Below are 18,148 nucleotides of genomic sequence, written 5' to 3' on the forward strand. Positions count from 1 at the left end.
AAGGATAGTTTGAAGGGGTGATACCAAGATGGGACACTGTAGCTGTCTAAGAGGCCTAGGTGAGGAGACCGAGGGCAACAGAGCAAAAGGGATGGGAAATGGGTAGCTCCAGGCTTCCAGATGACTGTGTATTGCTCATACCTCTTGGTTTTAGACTGTTTGCAGCCTTGGGGGATGAAGGAGGAAAGAGGGAGATGGTGAGTGGAGGCCAAAGCTAAGTGACTCAGGGCTGGCCCATGATTACTACCAGGCCCTGCTTAGGGTGACACCCCCTGCAGAAGGCAAGAGGAGCACCATGAGTCTTTGCAGGGAGTGTGAGAGAAGAGGTGTTTCAGAAGGAAGTGGAGGTTCTGGAGCCCCACTGGGAGGGGAGAGAGACCCAGGGTCTGAGTGGTGTTATTGGGTGAGCAACAGCTGGGTGCCAACCACTGAGAATACAAAGGAAGAAATAAAGTTGTCCTTGCCCTGGAGGCGTTTGTGGGAGGAGAGAGGAGAGTAAAAGAAGAGGAGGCTCCGATTTCCCTGAAGTGGTTCTGAAGATTCATGAGGACTAGAGAGAGCAGCAAACCCACCCCCAGGCTTTTGCCACGGTCTTTGATTGGAGAGATGCTGCCCAAGTGAAATTGATGGGCCCAAGCCCCATATTGGGTCTAGGGAGGAGGAGAGATGGAGTGGGCAGACCTCAGTCCCCCAAGATACTGGAGCTGCCAGGAACTTCAGAAGGGCTTCCATCATCTTGTTCCTAGGGAGGTCGGTTTAGGGAACCAACTGTGAGACATTGCGTTTACCCTGTTTAACTTTCTCTTACTCAAGGCAGCAGAAAGCAGTATTGAATTGTAGTTTGCCTGGAAAGGGGGCTTTTAGCCCCCAGCAAGCTCATTAGACACAGTCCTGGAGTTCAGCTCCTAGAAATAATGCAACAGCCCCCTGGGCCTATGTTTGGCAGTGCATGTGATGTACTGGAGAATGCCAAGAGGAGAGTAGCCAGAGGGTGGAGGGGCCTCGAGTCCATGACACCTGAGGAGTGGGGTGGGGGGAGGGCCTGGGGAGCCTTGTTCAGTGCAAGTTAAAAGGAAATAGAATGAGAAAATATGTGGCTGTGTTGATCATCAGAGCTCCCACTGTTGGTGCTCTGTACTCACCAAGGCCCTTCCAGAGAGGAAACTGGCATTCTGTTGGATGTGGCAGCCTAATTTGTTGCGTGCCCTAGCTAGCCCTCCCAGGGTGGCATCATCTGTGCCTATGCATAGATTAGAGCTAGGAGGAAACTTAGTGTTGCATCAAATGCAACTGTCTTGTTTTACAGAAAAGGAAACTGAGGCACAGAGCTAATGAAGTGATTTACCCAGGTGACTGAGGCAAGATTTGAATCCAGGCCTTCCTAATTCTAGGCCCAGTGCTGTATCTTTTATGCTATTCCAGTGTAGAAACATGAATAACTACTCTGGATTTCATTATTCAGTCAGTTCCAAATTTCCTAGTTATGTGTTTATCTAGCCCATATATAACCATCTTTCCCACCAACTCACCAAAGGCTTTACTAAAATCTAGGGAAAATTTACAGCATTCTTCTAATCTACCATTTCAGTTATCGGCAAAAGATAGTGTGCCAAGACTTATTCCTAAAATATGTATTATTAATGCCTCAGTCATTTCTGCCTTCAAGCAGCATTCCCCAATTGATGCATATCAACTTTTTTGTTTCCAGTTTCTTTGTTACCACAACCCTCTGCTGTGAATGCTATGCTTGAGTATTGTTTGGACCTTTATTTTTGACTCATGATCCCTGGGTCAAAGAGTATAAACAGTTTGATCCTTCTTCTTATGTAATTTCAAACTGGTACCAAGACTCCTGTCTTGAACCACTCCAGAGCTCTGGCACCATTCAGTGCCAAGTTCTCCGATTCCCTTTGTTATCCTGGTTGATTCACCGAAGGTAAACCGGAGAATTGTTGAAATGGGATTTCTTGGTCATTCATCTCCAGTATACAGGAAATTGAGCCTATCCTTTGGCCATATAACTACTAGAAGATTGTTCTTGGCTAGGGCGAGGAGGGGGTGTCTGGGTGTCTGTGAGTAGACACATGGACAGTGATGGTGAATGTAATGCCTCAGTTTCTCTTAGTTTAATTTTTTGTTTTGTCTTTTATCACGTCTCTGCCCTGCTTAGTTGGCCAGAGTAGAACAGAGCAGACCCCTTCTTGATTGCCTTGTTTTGGAGAAGCTGGGAAGCTTCAGTTGCTCTCTGTTGTTTTGGTTTGGCCTGGTGGACCCTTCAAAGTCTGGCCTTTCTCTTCCCTTGATGCAGTTTTCTGTTCTAAGAAAAACCAGCCTTCTCACTGTCTATCGCCTGTCTCTGGGCGTTTTTCCTAATCTCAAATTAAGCACATTTTTCAAGAAGCAGTTCCTCGGTGGGCAGGCAGGGACTGCTTCATTTTTGTCTCTGGGTGTCCAGCAACAAGTCTTGCTTAAGTCAAGATGGAAACCAGGAGTCACTTTGATGTTTTTGACATGTGTATTTCTCAAGTGGGAGATTTTCTCAGGTATGCCAAATGCAAGTGTTTTACTGTGTTCAGCTGTTCTCGGTATTCCATGTCTGTCTGTCGTGTCAGTCTCATTGCTCAGGGGCTCCATTCCATTTCCTCTTGTTAGGTTCAATTCAGCTTTGTTGTCTCCCATTGCCATTTTGAACCTGGACTTGCTTGTTCAACTGGCAAGTTTTCCCTTCAGGTTTCATGTCACCTGAATCTTTGGTTGTCAAGCTTTTCTTCATGCCATTTGTAAAAATGTTGACTGGCATAAGAACAGGGACAGATCTTAGAAACCGTCCAGGAGAGATTTCCTCCTTGCTTGACAGTGTCCATTCTCAACTCTTCCTGGACTAATTTCACCAGTTCTCCTTGGGCCTAAGAATTCCTAAGAATTCCACTGTGGTTGGAGGTTCTTGATGAAGCTGCTCAGGCTTCCTCCCTTGAAGAAGTGGTTCCAGGACTGGCTGGAAACCAAGTCTGCCAGTCTTGAGGATGGCATGAGATGAACTGTAATTGCCTCTTGCTTCTACCATTCTTGGAATCTCAAGAAATGACTGAAAACTCAGCTTCTTGGAGGATCTTTGTTCTTTATTCAAGTTAGGTCTCATGATTCTTTTAAAAATCTCAAAAAAGCCATCAGAATTTTGTATAGCAGCTGCTGGTTCTTGGGAGAGTGTCTGATGGCACTCTGTATTGGCTTCTTCCAAGATAAAACCTGATCCTTTTAAAAACCCATGTAGAAAAACCTGAGCAAGAATTCACATTCTGCTTCAGAATTAAAAAAAATTTTTCAACAAAATGATTACATTGCCAGGGCCACGTTTAGGCTATCTGGCCCTATCAGCATAGTGAGGGGTTGGTTTCCAGGCCAGTTTTGTGATGACAAAGCACTGGGGTCATTTCAGGTTCTGGGCTGTCACTTACCTGTCCCTTTGTTTTCCCAGCTCACTCTCAGCCTGAAAGTTACAGAGGAGGTGCTGATGGGCATCTGGGAAAAGACTTCCCCTACTGGGCCCAGCCCCCACCTCCATGCTATCCCCACAAGGTCTCATGAATTGGTCATTTTTGAAGGCCCAAGTCTGACCTGAGGGTGAATGCTCGGAGGGGGCTAGGGAGAAACGGGTCCATAGGACTGAGGCCTTTTCTCCATGCAGGTAGAGGAAAAGTGCCTGCAGGTTGTAGATGAGCTCATGGCGCAGCGGCAGCATCTGAAGGACATGTGTGTCACGCAGAGCACAGATATCGAGCAGGTGCAGAGACAGGTGGAGGAGGCACGCAAGAAGCTCCTGGCCATCAACAGGTGATCACTACTGTTCAGAGCATCACTGCCCAGAATTTGTTTAGTCTATGGGCTCTCCTAGCTCCTGCTCCTCCCCACCTCTGGGCTGTCACTTCTCCCATGATGCCAGCTCTCTTCCTTGAATGTGTAGACATGGGTCATTTTGTGTAATCCTTCTGAGGCTAGTGGTGGCCCAAGCTTTGTCTCCTTCCTGAAGTGGGCTGGGGTGGAGGGCATGACCTTTCCCAGGAGGAGCCTGCTGTCACTGAGGATTTCTCCCGCCTGAAAGATAAGAAATGTGACCCTGAAATGGGTGAGAAAAAGGCCTGCTGAGGCCATGTCCCCAGCCCTGATAAGGTCATAGCTGCCTCCCGTGAGAAGCCTCCCTCAGCCCGGGAACTCTTTAAGATGTGAGGGGGTGCTGGTTTGTTCTTCAAGTGAGAGAGAGAGAGAGAGAGAGAGAGAGAGAGAGTGTGTGTGTGTATCTCTGAGTGTGCATGTGTGTGTTGTGTGTGCGTATGTGTGAATGTATCTGTGAGTGTGTATGTGTTGTGTGTGTGTTGTGACTGTGTGGGGGTTGTGTATGTGTACTTGTGCACACTTGTCTCCACTGCCCCTTTTGCAGGGAGGTGGGGAAGATGCAGAAGGAGACAGTGGCCATCCAGACGGCCCTGGAGCAGCAGCGGCTGGAGAGGCACAACATCCTGCTGGCCTGCAAGGTCCAGGACATCGAGGTCATCCTTTTGTCTGGCTCCCTGGATGAAGTCATTCATCAGGCGGTATGGTGGCCAGGGTGGGCCAGCGCTGAGGGGGCTGGTAACTCCCACTGCCCTCCCTACTGGGGTCCCCACAAGGCAGCCTCCAGCTCCTGACCCTGAGCCCTGGCAGCTGAACCAGAACCATCCGGGCTGAGAAGGCCTGGGTTTGAATTCGGCTTGCCCACCTCTTTCTCCTCCTCTGTAAATGGGAGGTCACACAGGATCCGGTCAGAGAAGTACTTTGTCCAGGGGCACACCTGTGGTTAGATGAGACCTCGTTGTTCTCTGGACTCTCACGGCTTGTCCAACCATCTGGGCCGATGTCATTGCATCCGTTCAAGGTCCTTGAAGGAACTGCCCAGTGGGGGCCACCTTCCAAGCACCCTGGCCCCTGCACCCTGTTTTTCAGAGGGTCTGCTTTATGGGGGGTTGTGTAGCTGTTGGCCAGCCCAAGGGAGACACGCAAGATGGGGTCACCAGGCCTTAGTCCCCTCCCCCAGGGGCTCGGAGCAGGAGGGGACCTGGCTGTAGGGAGCCATGATTGGCGCTTCTCATGAGGGCCTTGGTAGAGTCTGGGACACACAGGACAAATTTGTGAGCATCTTGTCTCAGGAGAAATAGAAAGTGGAGGAGTGAGGGTCCTGTCGTGGAAAGCCTTCCTTTGGGAAGGGGATAATTCAATGGCTGGAGGTTCCCAGGGCCCTCGGAGGCCTCCCTCTCCATGTTGTCCTAACAACCAGGCTTCTTGCCCCTCTTGTCAGGGTCCTGGGAGCAGGGGCCTGGATACACCTGCCTCTCTTTTTCAGCTGGGTGCAGAAGCCGAGGGCATGCAGCAGAGTGCCATCACCATCTACGAGCAAGAAGAAGCCCTGCAGATAGACTACAGCAGCCTCCGCGAGGACCTGAAGGTGACTTGGCAGTCCTCATCCCTCAGGCCACCAGCACGGGGTGGCAGGGGAGGGAATGGGGCTGGAGCTTGAACCCCTGTTCTCTGCCACTGCCCCTCAGGATCTGCTATCTGATAAGGAGATAAAGGCCCAGCTGGGGCTCCTCCAACAGCAGCTGGCAACTCAAGAAGACATATTACTGAAGACCACTGCCCCCAACTTGCGGGCCCTGCAGAACCTGCAGACCGTTCGGGACAAGTTCCAAGAGTCCATAGATGGTGAGGCGGGGTCTTCCTCCCCACCTGGGAATGGCTGATCTGTGGTGCTGCCTTTGGCCCTGAACTTCTGCAACAGCCCCCCTTGGAGCTAATTACCTAGAGAGAAAGTTTCTCCTTGGTGGCTGAGTGGGTCGCCCTGCCAGCCCTGGTAGAACAGGTGACTCGTCAGTGAGAAGCGAGCCTAGAGGGCGCCACCATGTCACAGATTCGTTCATTCTCTCTTAGCTTTCGAGGCCAGCAGGAAGGAGGCCAGGATCTGCAGGCAGGAGTTTGAGCAGGTGAAGAGGAGGAGATACGACCTCTTCAGCCAGTGCTTTGAGCATGTCTCTGTGTCCATCGATCAGATCTACAAGAAGCTGTGCAGAAACAACAGTGCCCAGGTACTGGGGAGGGGGGCACAGGGCTGCCTTGGGCTTCCTATTCTGTCCACTCTGCTGGCGCCCCCTCACCAGGTGGCCAAGCTGTGCGCCTGTCCCTGGGCGCACAAGGAAAGGGGGAAATAGTCCTCGACCTCAGAGAGCTTACAGCTGAATAGCAAAGTGGCAGCCCCTGACCCGTGGCACACACACCAGGCCCTTCTCTCCACTGTCTCCCAGAGTCCGTGTGTTGCTCACCTCCTCCCAACATCAGGGGCTTTTCCAGACAGTCCCAGCTTCTCGTTCAGTGACCAAAATATCCAAGTCTCAGCTTTAGTGTTTGACCATCACTTTTCAGTCAGGTCCAGCTCCTCTTGGCTCCATTCCTTCTCCAGCCCATTGTACAGATGAGGAAACTGAGGCCAACAGGGTCCTACAGCTAGTGTCTAAGACTGGATTCAAACTCAAGGCTTCCTGACTCTAGACCCAGGGTTCTGTCCCTGCATCACTTAGCTGCCCCCTGCCAGGGAAGTCTGTTTCTTTATGTCTTGACCAAGTTGACCTCCCTGCTGACCCAAAACTCAAAGGTCTTCTCTGGCAACAGAATGTCAAAGCATCAATTTTGTGTCACTGTTGCTTAAAATCCAAGAAAAAGCACCGCTTCCCCCCCCACCAACCTCTGCTGGCACTGATGTCTATGCTTCTCAGTCTGCTGCCCAAATTCGCCACCGTTCTCCTTCCAAGAGAGGCCAGCGAGGCTGACCCAGCTTCCATTTCTTCTCCCTCCATCTGCCAGGAATGACGGGACTGGCTGCCAAGATTTTGGGGGGTTGATTGGTGGGCTTCAGACCAGCTTCTCTACCTGCTCCTCTTCCTCCCTTCACCAAAGTGGCTTCTGAAGGCCGCCTTGGCACCCCCAAGAAAACCTTCCTGACAGCTTTTGAGTCCACCAGCCCGGCATCTGACACGACCACCTGTGTTTAAGTGAAATGATTAACTTGCACCATCTCCCAGACTCCTGTCCCTGTCTTAAATCAATCCCCTGTCATATGGTTGGTTTTTGCTGTTGCTTCTTGGTCCCTCCAGAAACAGAGAAGATGACCTGGGGCTCCTGTCTCCTGGAGGACTTGGGGGTGGGGGAAGGAAGGAAGGAAGGAAGGATGGAAGGAAGGGAGAGAAAAAGAGGAAGGAAGGAAAGGAAAGGAGGGAAGGGAAAGGAAGGGGAAAAGGAGGAAAGGAAAGCAGGAAGGGAGGGGGAGGAAGGAAAGAAGCAAGCAGAGCTAGCTATTTCCTGGAGCTCCCTTCTGGTCTCCATTTGGCACCTGGTTTCTCTGCCTCAGCTTTTCTAGGAATTCTCAGTTCTACCCCCACCCCTCGGCTCTGGCCCCTCTCTTTCTGTGTGTCACACACACACACACACACACACACACACACACACACGCCTGTAGATACAGATCGCACACACAGACCTTCCTTCTCAGCCCCCAAGCCCTCCCCATAGTGGACTTTACCTAGGGGTAAAGGCTGAGGCTGACCTGGGTGGGGCCTGTGCCTCTTCCCTTGGCAGCATCTCCAGGACAGGCTCTGCCCCCTCCTAGGAGGACCTGGCCTAGGCCCCCAGGATGGGGTGGGGTCTCCCCCCTCCCAATCAGGCCTCCCTCCTGGGAATGCCGCCCTCCCCCCAGCCCTCCCTAGCCACTCTCCTCTCCTGCTTCTGTTAGCATCCCAGACCTCTGCAGCCTGACTTCTTGAAGAAGCATCCAGGGGAGTCTTCCTGTCCCCCTCCTAGTCTGGGGATGAGACTGGCAGGACCACTTAGAATTCCCATGCATAGGACACAGCAGACACTTAATAAGTGTCTGTCTGATAGTTCCTGACTGTCCGAGTGACCCTACTTTTCTCTGAACCCCACACACACCCCCACCAGGGCTCTTCCTTGGGACCATCTCCAGGCAGACAACCCCACTTCCCAGTCTCACTGTTACCTCCAGGGTAAACTTCTTGATCCTCTCAGCTGGGGTCTGTTGGGGACAGTGAGCCTGAAGGTGGACCCTCCAGTTCAGGGGGAATGCTCATCGGGGGGCACTACATGGTGACCTGCAGATGCGGGGAGGCAGAACAGTGAAGCCGGACCATGGTTCATTTCAACCCATTTTGCAGGCCTTTCTCAGCCCCGAGAACCCAGAGGAGCCATACCTGGAAGGAATCAGCTACAACTGCGTGGCTCCAGGGAAGCGTTTTATGCCCATGGACAACCTGTCAGGGGGCGAGAAGTGCGTGGCCGCACTGGCTCTCCTGTTTGCCGTGCACAGGTAGGGCCTGACCTCCAGCGAGGACCAGCCTTGTGGCCCCTTTCTGGTTGTTGTTTATCCACCTTCATAACCTCTAAAATGACCTCTGCCAAATGAGTTGTTGATTGGGGAGGCGGTCGCCTCTCTTTCAGCTTCCGCCCAGCGCCATTCTTTGTCCTGGATGAAGTGGATGCAGCCTTGGACAATACAAACATTGGCAAAGTGAGGCCTGAGGGACCCTCCCTGGGATGCCTGAATGAGGAAAGAGGGTCGGGTGGGGGGCACTCCTGGGGTCCTCAGCTCCTTTGGGAGTGGCTCTCTGACTGGATGGAGCTCATGCACCCTGTGGTGAAACCCTTCACAGAGGGGGGGTCTCACCCACACCCCTACATCAGGCAGACTCCTCTGCTAGGGCCCTTTCCTCTTCCATGGCTGGAGCCCCTGGGAGCCCCCCAGGCCATAAGCAGAAATAGCAGGGCCCCCAGTTGAATGGTCCCCCCTTGATCATATGTGTGATGGGGTGATGCCAGCCAGAAGCCCAGCAGGCCCAGGGCTGAAGGCCAGCTTCCCACCCACCGGGCCTCACTGACTCTCTCTGGGAAGGAAAGGGGAGGTGGGAGGCTGAGGGGCTGGAAGGGTAAAAAGGGAGTGGGGGCAAGAGTGTCATGCCCAGACAGGGAGGGTCCCTCCAGCCTTCTCTCCCTCCCAGGGTACACCTGGGCTGCCTCCTTGGTTGCTCTGGAGCATCCTGTCTTGAGAAGGGGGAGGGAAGGAGGAGGGCAGGTATCCGGTGGTTAAGCTGCCGGCCTCTCTGCTGGGCAGGTGTCCAGCTACATAAGGGAGCAGACCCGTGAGCACTTCCAGATGATCGTCATCTCCCTCAAGGAGGAGTTCTACTCCAAAGCTGATGCGCTTGTGGGCATCTACCCAGAGGTAGCCCCTCCCCTCTCAGATCCCAGGCCTTCCCCAAGGGAACACTTGGTCCTGGTTCACTGCCATGATGATATAGTTAATCATTGGTGGTGGTGGTGCCTTTCCTTATGCCCATTGATGTTAGCCAAGGGGACAAAAGCCCCCCTTCAGCATCCTTTGCCCCAAACAGGCATGTGGGGGGGAGCTTTTGATGAAGTCCCTTTTGTCCCCCATGCTCCTTCCTCAGCCCTTTCTTAGAGGATGTCATCTCCTCTTCCCTTCTAGCAAGGAGACTGCATGTCCAGCCAGGTCCTGACCCTCGACCTCTCTCTGTATCCAGACAGTGACAGCTGGGAGCATCGAGGCAGGCGTAGAGACAGCCGCTCGAGGCTCACCTAGGGGCTCCCCCACAGTGGGGGGTGGTAATGGGGGACTGACCCCAGGGCTGTTCAAATGGGAAGATGGAGGCCTGCACCGAGGAGCCCCCAAGGAGGGATAGGGGTTGAACCCAATATTTTCTGATATGTTCCTAGAAAATAAATTTTGTTCTTGCCAAGTTACCTTTTTCCTAGAGCTCATTTTAGTAATCATAAAGGCAAATGAAGTCAGGAGGGGAGGTGGCTGCTGGGAATCATCCCTGGCCACCCTGGTCATCCCTCTCCTTGACCTGGTCTCCCCAGGTGACCGGTCATTTCTTCTCCGTGTCACTCTTCCCTCCTTGACTTTGACCAACAGAGGTAGACGCTTTCCTCAAGCCCTTTTGACTTGCAGAGCAGGGGGCCCCCCAGACTCCCTACCTTTGTCCTTTCCCAGTCCTCTCTGCTGTCCATCCTCTCCCTTTCTCTGAACCCACAGGAGGCCTGGAAGGCTGTCAGAAAGATCCTCTGATTCAGACACTGAGACCCTGTCCAAGGGACCTGATTCCTTCTCAAACCTTCCTATTTTTAGACATGAGGGAGGTGTCCAGATTGTAGCTCCTTCCAATTTATTTATTTATTTATTTATTTTGGAGGCAATGGGGTTAAGTGGCTTGCCCAAGACCACACAGCTAAGTAACTTGCTCCTTCCGTTTTAAAGGGCAACACTCCCCCAGCCCCCCCTTCTGTTCACTGGACACAACAGTCAGCTCGGGGAGAGGCTCTTCTGGGGGGGGGGTCCTGTTGTTCCGTAGCCCACCTTTCACGGCTGCTGCTAATGGAGCTCCAGAGAACACTATCAGTTTACCTTTATTGCACCCTTTGTTCACCACAATGGGATTTAGGGGTGAAGGCTGGGCCCCTTGTTACAAATGGCTCCTGAATACCTAGTCCAGAGTGATGAGGATGGTTTTTATTAAGATATCTAATAGACAGCGCAGTTCCCTCATGGTGGGAGAGAGGGGTGAGGAAATTCTAGAATGCAAGGTCTTTTATGCACCGGGCAAGGCCTTGTTCCTGCCCCCCATGCCAATCATAGCCTGGGTCACAGTCTAAGGGATCCATTGGTCCCCACACATTTCCCTGCCCTGGGCATTATACTAATGAGCCAGAACAGCTAGATCTCCCTGAGCATGCCCAAAGGAGAAGGTCAGGACCCCAGGTTAAGTGAACAACAGGTGGGGCGCTCTCATCAGTTTTTGATCAGATGGAGGCACCTGCCCATAGGCACCAATAGAGGCAGAGCCCAGTCTTTGTCATGTGAACCAACCATCCTTCCTTCACATTCTTGGGAACCCAGACACCCCCGTATTCCTCACACCCCTGAGCAGAACCCCCCCCCTTTTAAGACCTGGTGGACATTTTCTGCCAGATGGGAGGATTTTCTTCTCAGGACCTGGGGCTGCAAACTGACTCTTCCCCTGAAACCCTTCTCTGGGCAAGGAGGCAGTTAGCCATCCCTTGTTGGGGGTAGTTTGGTATTAAAAGGTCATAGACATTTGGGGGTCATTTGGCAGTGTAGTCCTGTGGACTTTCCTCAGGCAGAAAGGACTGGGAAGTTAGTCTAAGGGAGACCCTCCCCACCCCCCACTGGGGAGAGCTGAGGGGGCCTGGTCTTCCCAGCCCCCTCTGGCAGCCTCATCAGCTGGCCTTGCACCAATAGCCACGTGCTTGGGGCTGGCCCAGGATGCCCACCTCATTAGTGAGGGGCAGCTCTGGTCCCACTGAAGAGTTTTGCCTTAACCTTAGTGTGCCAATGCAAGCTCCCTTTGGAGGGGGGACTCCCAACTGAGGCAATGAGCGTGATACCCGGTTTGAAAGAGAAAAGGCAGCTGAGGAATTACTCTGGAACTTTTGACTAACAATCACCAGCTGAGAAATTTCAGGTCGATGCAGATTAAAAAGCCAAATAGGAATGATGCATTCTGGGAATTTCTGGGGCAAGTGAGCTTGATGCAGGGAAATGACAGAGAATTAGGAAGGGAGCAGAAACCAAATCTCTGATCTGGAAATCTTGATGTCGACTGGCCCCGTTGTATCCTGTCCCCATTTTCCCCCTTAACTTCAACCTTGGCCTAGACACTGACCTTGGGACAGGACAGACCAGTACATAGATTGCCACTGGAAGATACCTGGCCCAAGGTGTGAGACCACTCCCAAGCGCCACCCTCTGTCCAATCCTACCACAGAAGGTATTTAATAGCAAGCGCCCCCTCAGAGTTCTTGCTTCTCCCCTCCAAGGATGGGGTTTTCTCTGGCTCTTCCTTAACCCATGTGGAGCTCGGGACTGCTTTTCTTACTAACTTTGGCCAAGATACTTTGTAACAATCTTTTGGCCCAATGGAATTCTGGCGCCCAAACCTCCCGGAGAGCTGCTATCCATCTCCGGTCTCTAATCTCCATCTTTAATAATCGACAACAAGCTGATCCTTGAAACGTATCTTAAGGAAACGATGACAATCAACCCCCCTTCTTTCAGTCCCTTGGACCTCTCCCCCACCTGGGGAAGTGACATCCCCGAGGTGAGGATGACCCTGGAGCAGCTACAGACCCCTTCAAGCCGCATTTGGAGGAGATAACCCAATATGGGAAGAAGTAGCTGATTTAATAATGCTACTCTCTGGGAGAAAGACAAACCATCAGAGAAACAGATAGTCCGACTCTTGTGGGTCTTAGATTAAGTTTTGTTCCAGATATGACTGTGGAGTGTTTCTGGGGAATCATTTTGATGTGGGCCTGTAAATGTAGAATGTATGCTGGATTAGACCCCCGTTAACTCGAGATGGGTCATTACCTGAAGTCGGCCCTTTTACAAAGATGCCCTAAGTGGCAAGAGATGCCTAGATTTGGCCATCATGGCCACGGTGCAGGAAGCCAAGGGATTCCCAGGAGAGGTGAGTGATTTAGGGGTTCCAAGAGGAACAGCAATGCATGAAAGTGAGGAGACAGAGAATCTGAGTCCCAAACAGTGGACCCCAAGTTCCCTTTAAAGTTGGGGGGCACACGTTTCATTTCCATGCCAGTTACTGAGACTGGAGGAAAGAAACTAAAGTTGGGGGGGGGGCTCATGTAATCGGGTGTAGAGACTTGTAATCAGCAACCTTGGGGGGGTGGGATTAGGACTTTGGCTGGGTTGAAACCTCCACCCCCAGCCACAGCTGGTGGTCTTCGAGGTCAGATCTTTGCCAGCTTCACGTGTGAGTCTGCGGAGCTCTTGGTAAGGCCTTTGTTTCTCAACTGCTCAGTCCTACCAACCTCGGTTGGGTCTTGAAATGTTGGTAAGCCTCAGCATCTCTAAACTTAGCTATGGGTCCCCCTTCCTAGAATAAATCCTTCTGTAAATGAGAACTTGAGGGCCCCCATTCCCTCCTGATTCCCCATGGGGCACTGTGCTTCCAGTATTCGACATCGAACCCTTTGATGGAAGTTTCTCTCTAGCAGCCTTGGAGGCAAAAACTATCCACAGTGACGCCAGTATCCATCGTAAAAAGCTCTAGAAATGAGAAGAATTCAGAACTCTTTGGAAATTACACAATATTGACTTCACATTCTGAACAGTGAAAAGTAGACAGAAAAGTTAGGTATATTTTAATTAGGAAAAATGCCTTAAACTGACATAAAAGACCTTAGAGATAGCTAGATGGTACAGGGGGTAGAGCACCAGCCCTGGAGTCAGGAGGACCTGAGTTCAAATTTGACCCTGGAAGTTTAATAATTACCTAGCTGTGTGATCTTAGGCAAGTCACTTAATCCCATTTCCTTGCAACTCCCCCCCAAAAAAAAAGACATAACAGACCTTGCTAAATGAACAGCTTAACTTCTGTAAGCTGTAAACTGGGGCTGGAGGAAGGACAACCCCCTTCAAAGTTTAGGGTTTAGGGGTAACTAGGTGGCACAGTGGACAGAGTACCAGCCCTGCAGTCAGGAGGACCTGGGTTCAAGTGTGACCTAACAATTACCTAGCTGTGTGACCTTGAGCAAGTCACCGCCTTGCAAAACAAAAACAAAAACAAAATTTAGGGTTTAAAGACTCATAATGACCTAGAACATCTTAAGGGATTTTTGGAGAGAGTGGGACTGGAAGCACCAGTGTGACCTTTTCCCTTCCGGGAGGTCCTCACCTCCCCGAGAATAATCAATGGAGATAAATTCACCTGTTACAGGGAAACTAGGGGAAAGGTCACCCGAGCTGCCAGTCCCTGGTATTGTCAAAACTTTTGGTCCTAAATTCAGATCTAGAGCGTCTGGGATGGAGCAGGGGAGACAAAGAAACAAGGTTTAGAGAAATAACGCAGAACTTGTTCAGGCTCTGAGATGTGACAGGAGGCTGAGTCCATGGAGAACACCAAGTTTTCCCTATCCTGAAGCTCTGCCAGGATTTGAGATTTTTAATGTCATTAAATGTTATCAAATCCAGATGTGATTGGATTAAAATGTCCTGACCCTAAATCACAAGGCAGTCCAAGTGTGTTCCACCTGAGGATAATTGGGATAAATCAAAACTCAATACAAGAGGGCCACTTTGAATCTTTGCCCGTAGATGAGAGGACAAAGACAAATTCAGGACATTTGGGGCAAGAACGCAGTGTGGGGACCGGGAGTTCCCATCCAGCCTGACACCTTGGGCACATCACTTCACCCGTCAAGAGCCTTATCTTTACCAAGGAAACCCCAAATGAGATCAAAGTCAACCACAGGAAACCATTTTAAAACAGAGCCCAGCTATTGGCTGGCCTCATTTTGGGAGGGGATGGCTTCTTGTGTCATTAAGACAACGTATGGGCCGCTCTGACCTACTAACCCATAAAGTGCCTCCAGGGTTCTTGGGAGGGCTATATGTGACTGCAAAGGGCCTGACAGAAACTGGACAACTCGTTCTCTTTGAAATAGTGCTACACCGAGTGACGGTCGGCCATGAGACAGTGATCAGAGATGATTCGGACTTGTGCTAACTACAGTATCTGAATGGAGAATAAAGCATCCTATTTTCCCTTTCTAAAAATTTTCTTCTGGTTTTTCCATTTTCTTTCACATGACTAGTGTGGAAATGTGTTTAGCATGTTTATGCACATATCAGATTGCTTGCCCTCTTAGGGAGGGGGAAAGGAAGAAAATTTTCCAAAAATGAATGCTGAACACTAAGTAACTGGAAAAAAAAATGCTATTACAAATAATCGCCTACAAATTCGGTAGGGCCAGGATCCCTTAAACCACCGTCATCTATGAACGGCAGAGCCCCAAGAGCTCCTTGGCCCTTTAGCAGGGCTATGTGTCCTTCCTTCTGGAAGAGGACACCAACACATCAAGGGGAATGGCGCCATGGCCTGCAAGTAAACTGACTTTAAATGTGTGTGGGGAGGGGAACAAAGTCACCAGTCTCACTTCCTCCTCCAAAGCCCTGAGTCCAGTGGCCAGATGTGGATCGGGATGACTGGAGGTGGCCCAATGCAGTGGGAGATCTTTAACAGGTCTCAATCTGACTGAGGCAACACCCATTCAGTGACTTTTGGTAAGAAAAAAGGCAGAGTGACCTCTTTCACCTAGTCAAAAAGACCCTGGCCAAAAGACAAACTATCTTCACTATGAGACTCAAACAATGGCCAAGTCGAACTTGGCCTAGACCAACTGTGGGCCAACCCGAACCAGAGAGATTGGGGTTGAAGGCAAGTCCTTGAGAAATCTAGTTGTGGGTAGTGCTGTCGGGCCTTCTCTTTACAAGAGACTAATGGAGAAATTTGGAGGCCATCTCCAATGTTTACAGATAGTGACAACCTTATGATTATCAAAGCTCAGATTCCGACCTATGGTTCCATCTGTTCTTGAACCAAAGGAATGAAAACCATTTGGCTAAATGGCGAGATGCCAGAAGCTTGTGCTTAACATGGAAGGTTCCCTTTGGAACATGATGCAAGTCTACCACAGCTGATTTTATTTGCATTTACATTTATATACAAGTCCATGGGAAACGGTTGAGTCTGTAAAGCTACTGGAGTTCTATGGTACAATTATATGGGATTTACTGAGCAGTCTTTTCTGCAAGACTTAAGAATCAGCCTTGTTTAGTTTCAGAGCCTTTTATATCACTTAAGTGATGGTCTTGATTTTTCATAATTCCTGTCATACTGTTGGGGTTTTAGACCTACTAGGATCACAGAAATTAGTGACTCACCAAAATTTATTGCCTCTAAAAAGGTTATCTTTAGAAGGTGGAATGCTTAGTGAAAACATCCGGAACATGTCCAAGTATGAATGTCGAAACAGTCTCAAATTCTGTTGTCACAACATCATAAAGTATCATAGTGTGCTAAAACCATACTTGGGCTGAGGGGCCATGGCTATGTTACTTTTCTATTTCCTGACCAAAAATCTATCTAATTTGCAAGTTAGGACATTTAAGAATTCAACTCTCAAAATTTCACATTGTATTCACATTTCTTAGTGTTTATTATTAATAGGGTTAACAAGTTCACATGTTGTCATTTTTAGAAGAAATTAGCTGATACCGGACACTGAGGTCCTCTCTTCAGGCAACCACCAAGCATTCAAACTCTCCTCCAACTGTGCAGGGACTGGCCAGGTGACCAAAAAGATGGTTTTATGGGGGGTGGAGGTGGTGGGATGTCAAAGCAAAAACAAAAAAACCAGACCCACTCTCAAGGTCTCTGTAAAGAACTTGGGGAGATCCTGGCCCAGAAGCAGCCTGCATGGCACCCCCTCAAAAAAGGGGGCTGTGCTCAAAGGCAACTGAGTCGTGTGTGTTCGGAGAATCCACCCTCAGTGTTCACATGGCCCATTTGTGGGACATCATCTGGCAGAGCCTGCAGGGAGTCTGGTCATTTCTGATCCTGTCCCACTTTTCCTACCCTTGTGGCCATTGCTTTTCCAGGTCATTTTACAGAGGAGAAAACTGAAGGAAAGGGGGGGAAACAGCTACAAAGTGTTCCAAGCCGGATTGGAACTCCAGTCTTCCCATCTAAAGGCCCAAGACCCTGGGTCAAAGCCCTGCTCCCCCATAGCCCTCCCCCTAGAATCTTAGGAGAATTTTGACTGGGATGGCCCGTGAACAGCCTTAGGGGAACCTAGGACACTTGCTAGGGCCAACACTCTCCTGTCTTTGAGACCCCTTGAGACTCAAGGTCTTTATCAGGATGATAAAGTGGCACTTGTTTCAGCTCTGCCCAGCTGCCCTCCACCCTCATCTGTATCGCAGAGCGTCCTGGGGGAGGGGCGGTCCCAGGAAGGGTCACCTGGCCAGTGTCTTAGGGACAGTCAGGGCAGTCTCCACTCCTCGGGGACAGGACTAACTGGATCCAGCCTCCACTGTGACCAGTGGCCTGACAAGGAGGGAGGAAGTAGTGATGGACCCCCAAGTCAGTTTCCTATCTCACCAAGCTGAGGGCCTTAGATCATGGGGGTTCATGGAAGAGACTCGGTGAATCAAAGAGGGAATGAGGCAGTTCAGCATGCATCCCCCAAGCTTCCTCTTGCCCAGCCATCCAGACTAAAGGCTGAAAGACTTAGGGTGGGACCCTCCTCATCTCTGGGCTCCTGTCCCTGGGCTGCTTCTGAACAAGTCACTGACCAGAGGGGGTTCCCAGAGTGTGAAATCACCTCACCTCCACCCATCCCACAGTCCAAGTCAAGGACCCGCTCCCCTCCATGGGTCAGGCACCCCTCCCCCAAGGAGAAATGGCCCAGGTAGGAGAAGCACGCTCCACCCACAGTACCAAGCTCATTGAGGCTTTTATTTTACTGACCAGAGACATGAAAGAGGATCACACTTCCCAAGAAGAAAGGACCTGGATTCGATTTCCCGGCATCCCTTGGGGTGTGACAGCCAGATGTCACTTGGTCTATCACATCTCCCAGCAAGGGGAGAAAGGCCTGCTATCAGTGGGGAGTATGGTGGGGCAGAGGCTACCCCTCCAGGCCAGGCCAAGGCCCCTTCTTGGTGCCATTCGAGGCCTGCCAGTTTAGAGTGGCGCAGGCCCTTAGCAAAGTTCTGCCTCCCCCACTTGACCAGAGGCCTAGGGCCCGTTCTGTAATCATTTCCCCAACTGAGCAGCACAATATGCCCTATCTTAGGTACAAAGGAGTGTAATATTCTCGAGGGTCTGCCCACAGCCTGGGAAGCCCCTCTCTTTCTAGTTCACAAAATAAACACTTTCTAATGCATCTGTGCCCCAGGAAACCCCTGAACAGGGCCTCTAGTTTCTTCATTCCTTGGCACCTAGGAGGTGGTCGGGATCACACAACACTTCTTCCATCTCTCCCCCACCCCCTTTTAAAAAGGGTCTTCACAAACAGGGAGGCCATCATTAGACTTTATCCCTGAGGTAGCTGTCCATCAGTCCTTTTCCAAGTATACCTGAAAGGTAAAAATATCAATCCCTAGTAGTTATATGCACAGTCCCACCCCCACCCTACCCTGGGCCATGCC

The 18,148-nt window shown here is 50.7% G+C and overlaps 1 protein-coding gene across 1 annotated transcript in view; it reads left to right on the top strand.

Moving 5' to 3' along the window:
* The window catches only part of SMC1B (structural maintenance of chromosomes 1B), a 47,207-nt gene extending 37,355 nt beyond the window's left edge, over window positions 1–9,852 (top strand). The window contains 9 exon segments of the mRNA XM_074227291.1: window positions 3,686–3,831; window positions 4,436–4,589; window positions 5,375–5,476; window positions 5,577–5,733; window positions 5,959–6,113; window positions 8,250–8,401; window positions 8,533–8,602; window positions 9,203–9,313; window positions 9,578–9,852. Of these exon segments, the coding sequence (XP_074083392.1) occupies window positions 3,686–3,831; window positions 4,436–4,589; window positions 5,375–5,476; window positions 5,577–5,733; window positions 5,959–6,113; window positions 8,250–8,401; window positions 8,533–8,602; window positions 9,203–9,313; window positions 9,578–9,691 (1,161 nt within the window). The 3' untranslated portion in view covers window positions 9,692–9,852.
* Window positions 9,853–18,148: the final 8,296 nt, after the last annotated feature.

This window comes from Macrotis lagotis, chromosome 2 (genome assembly GCF_037893015.1).
Source record: "Macrotis lagotis isolate mMagLag1 chromosome 2, bilby.v1.9.chrom.fasta, whole genome shotgun sequence".
NCBI lineage: Eukaryota > Metazoa > Chordata > Mammalia > Peramelemorphia > Peramelidae > Macrotis > Macrotis lagotis.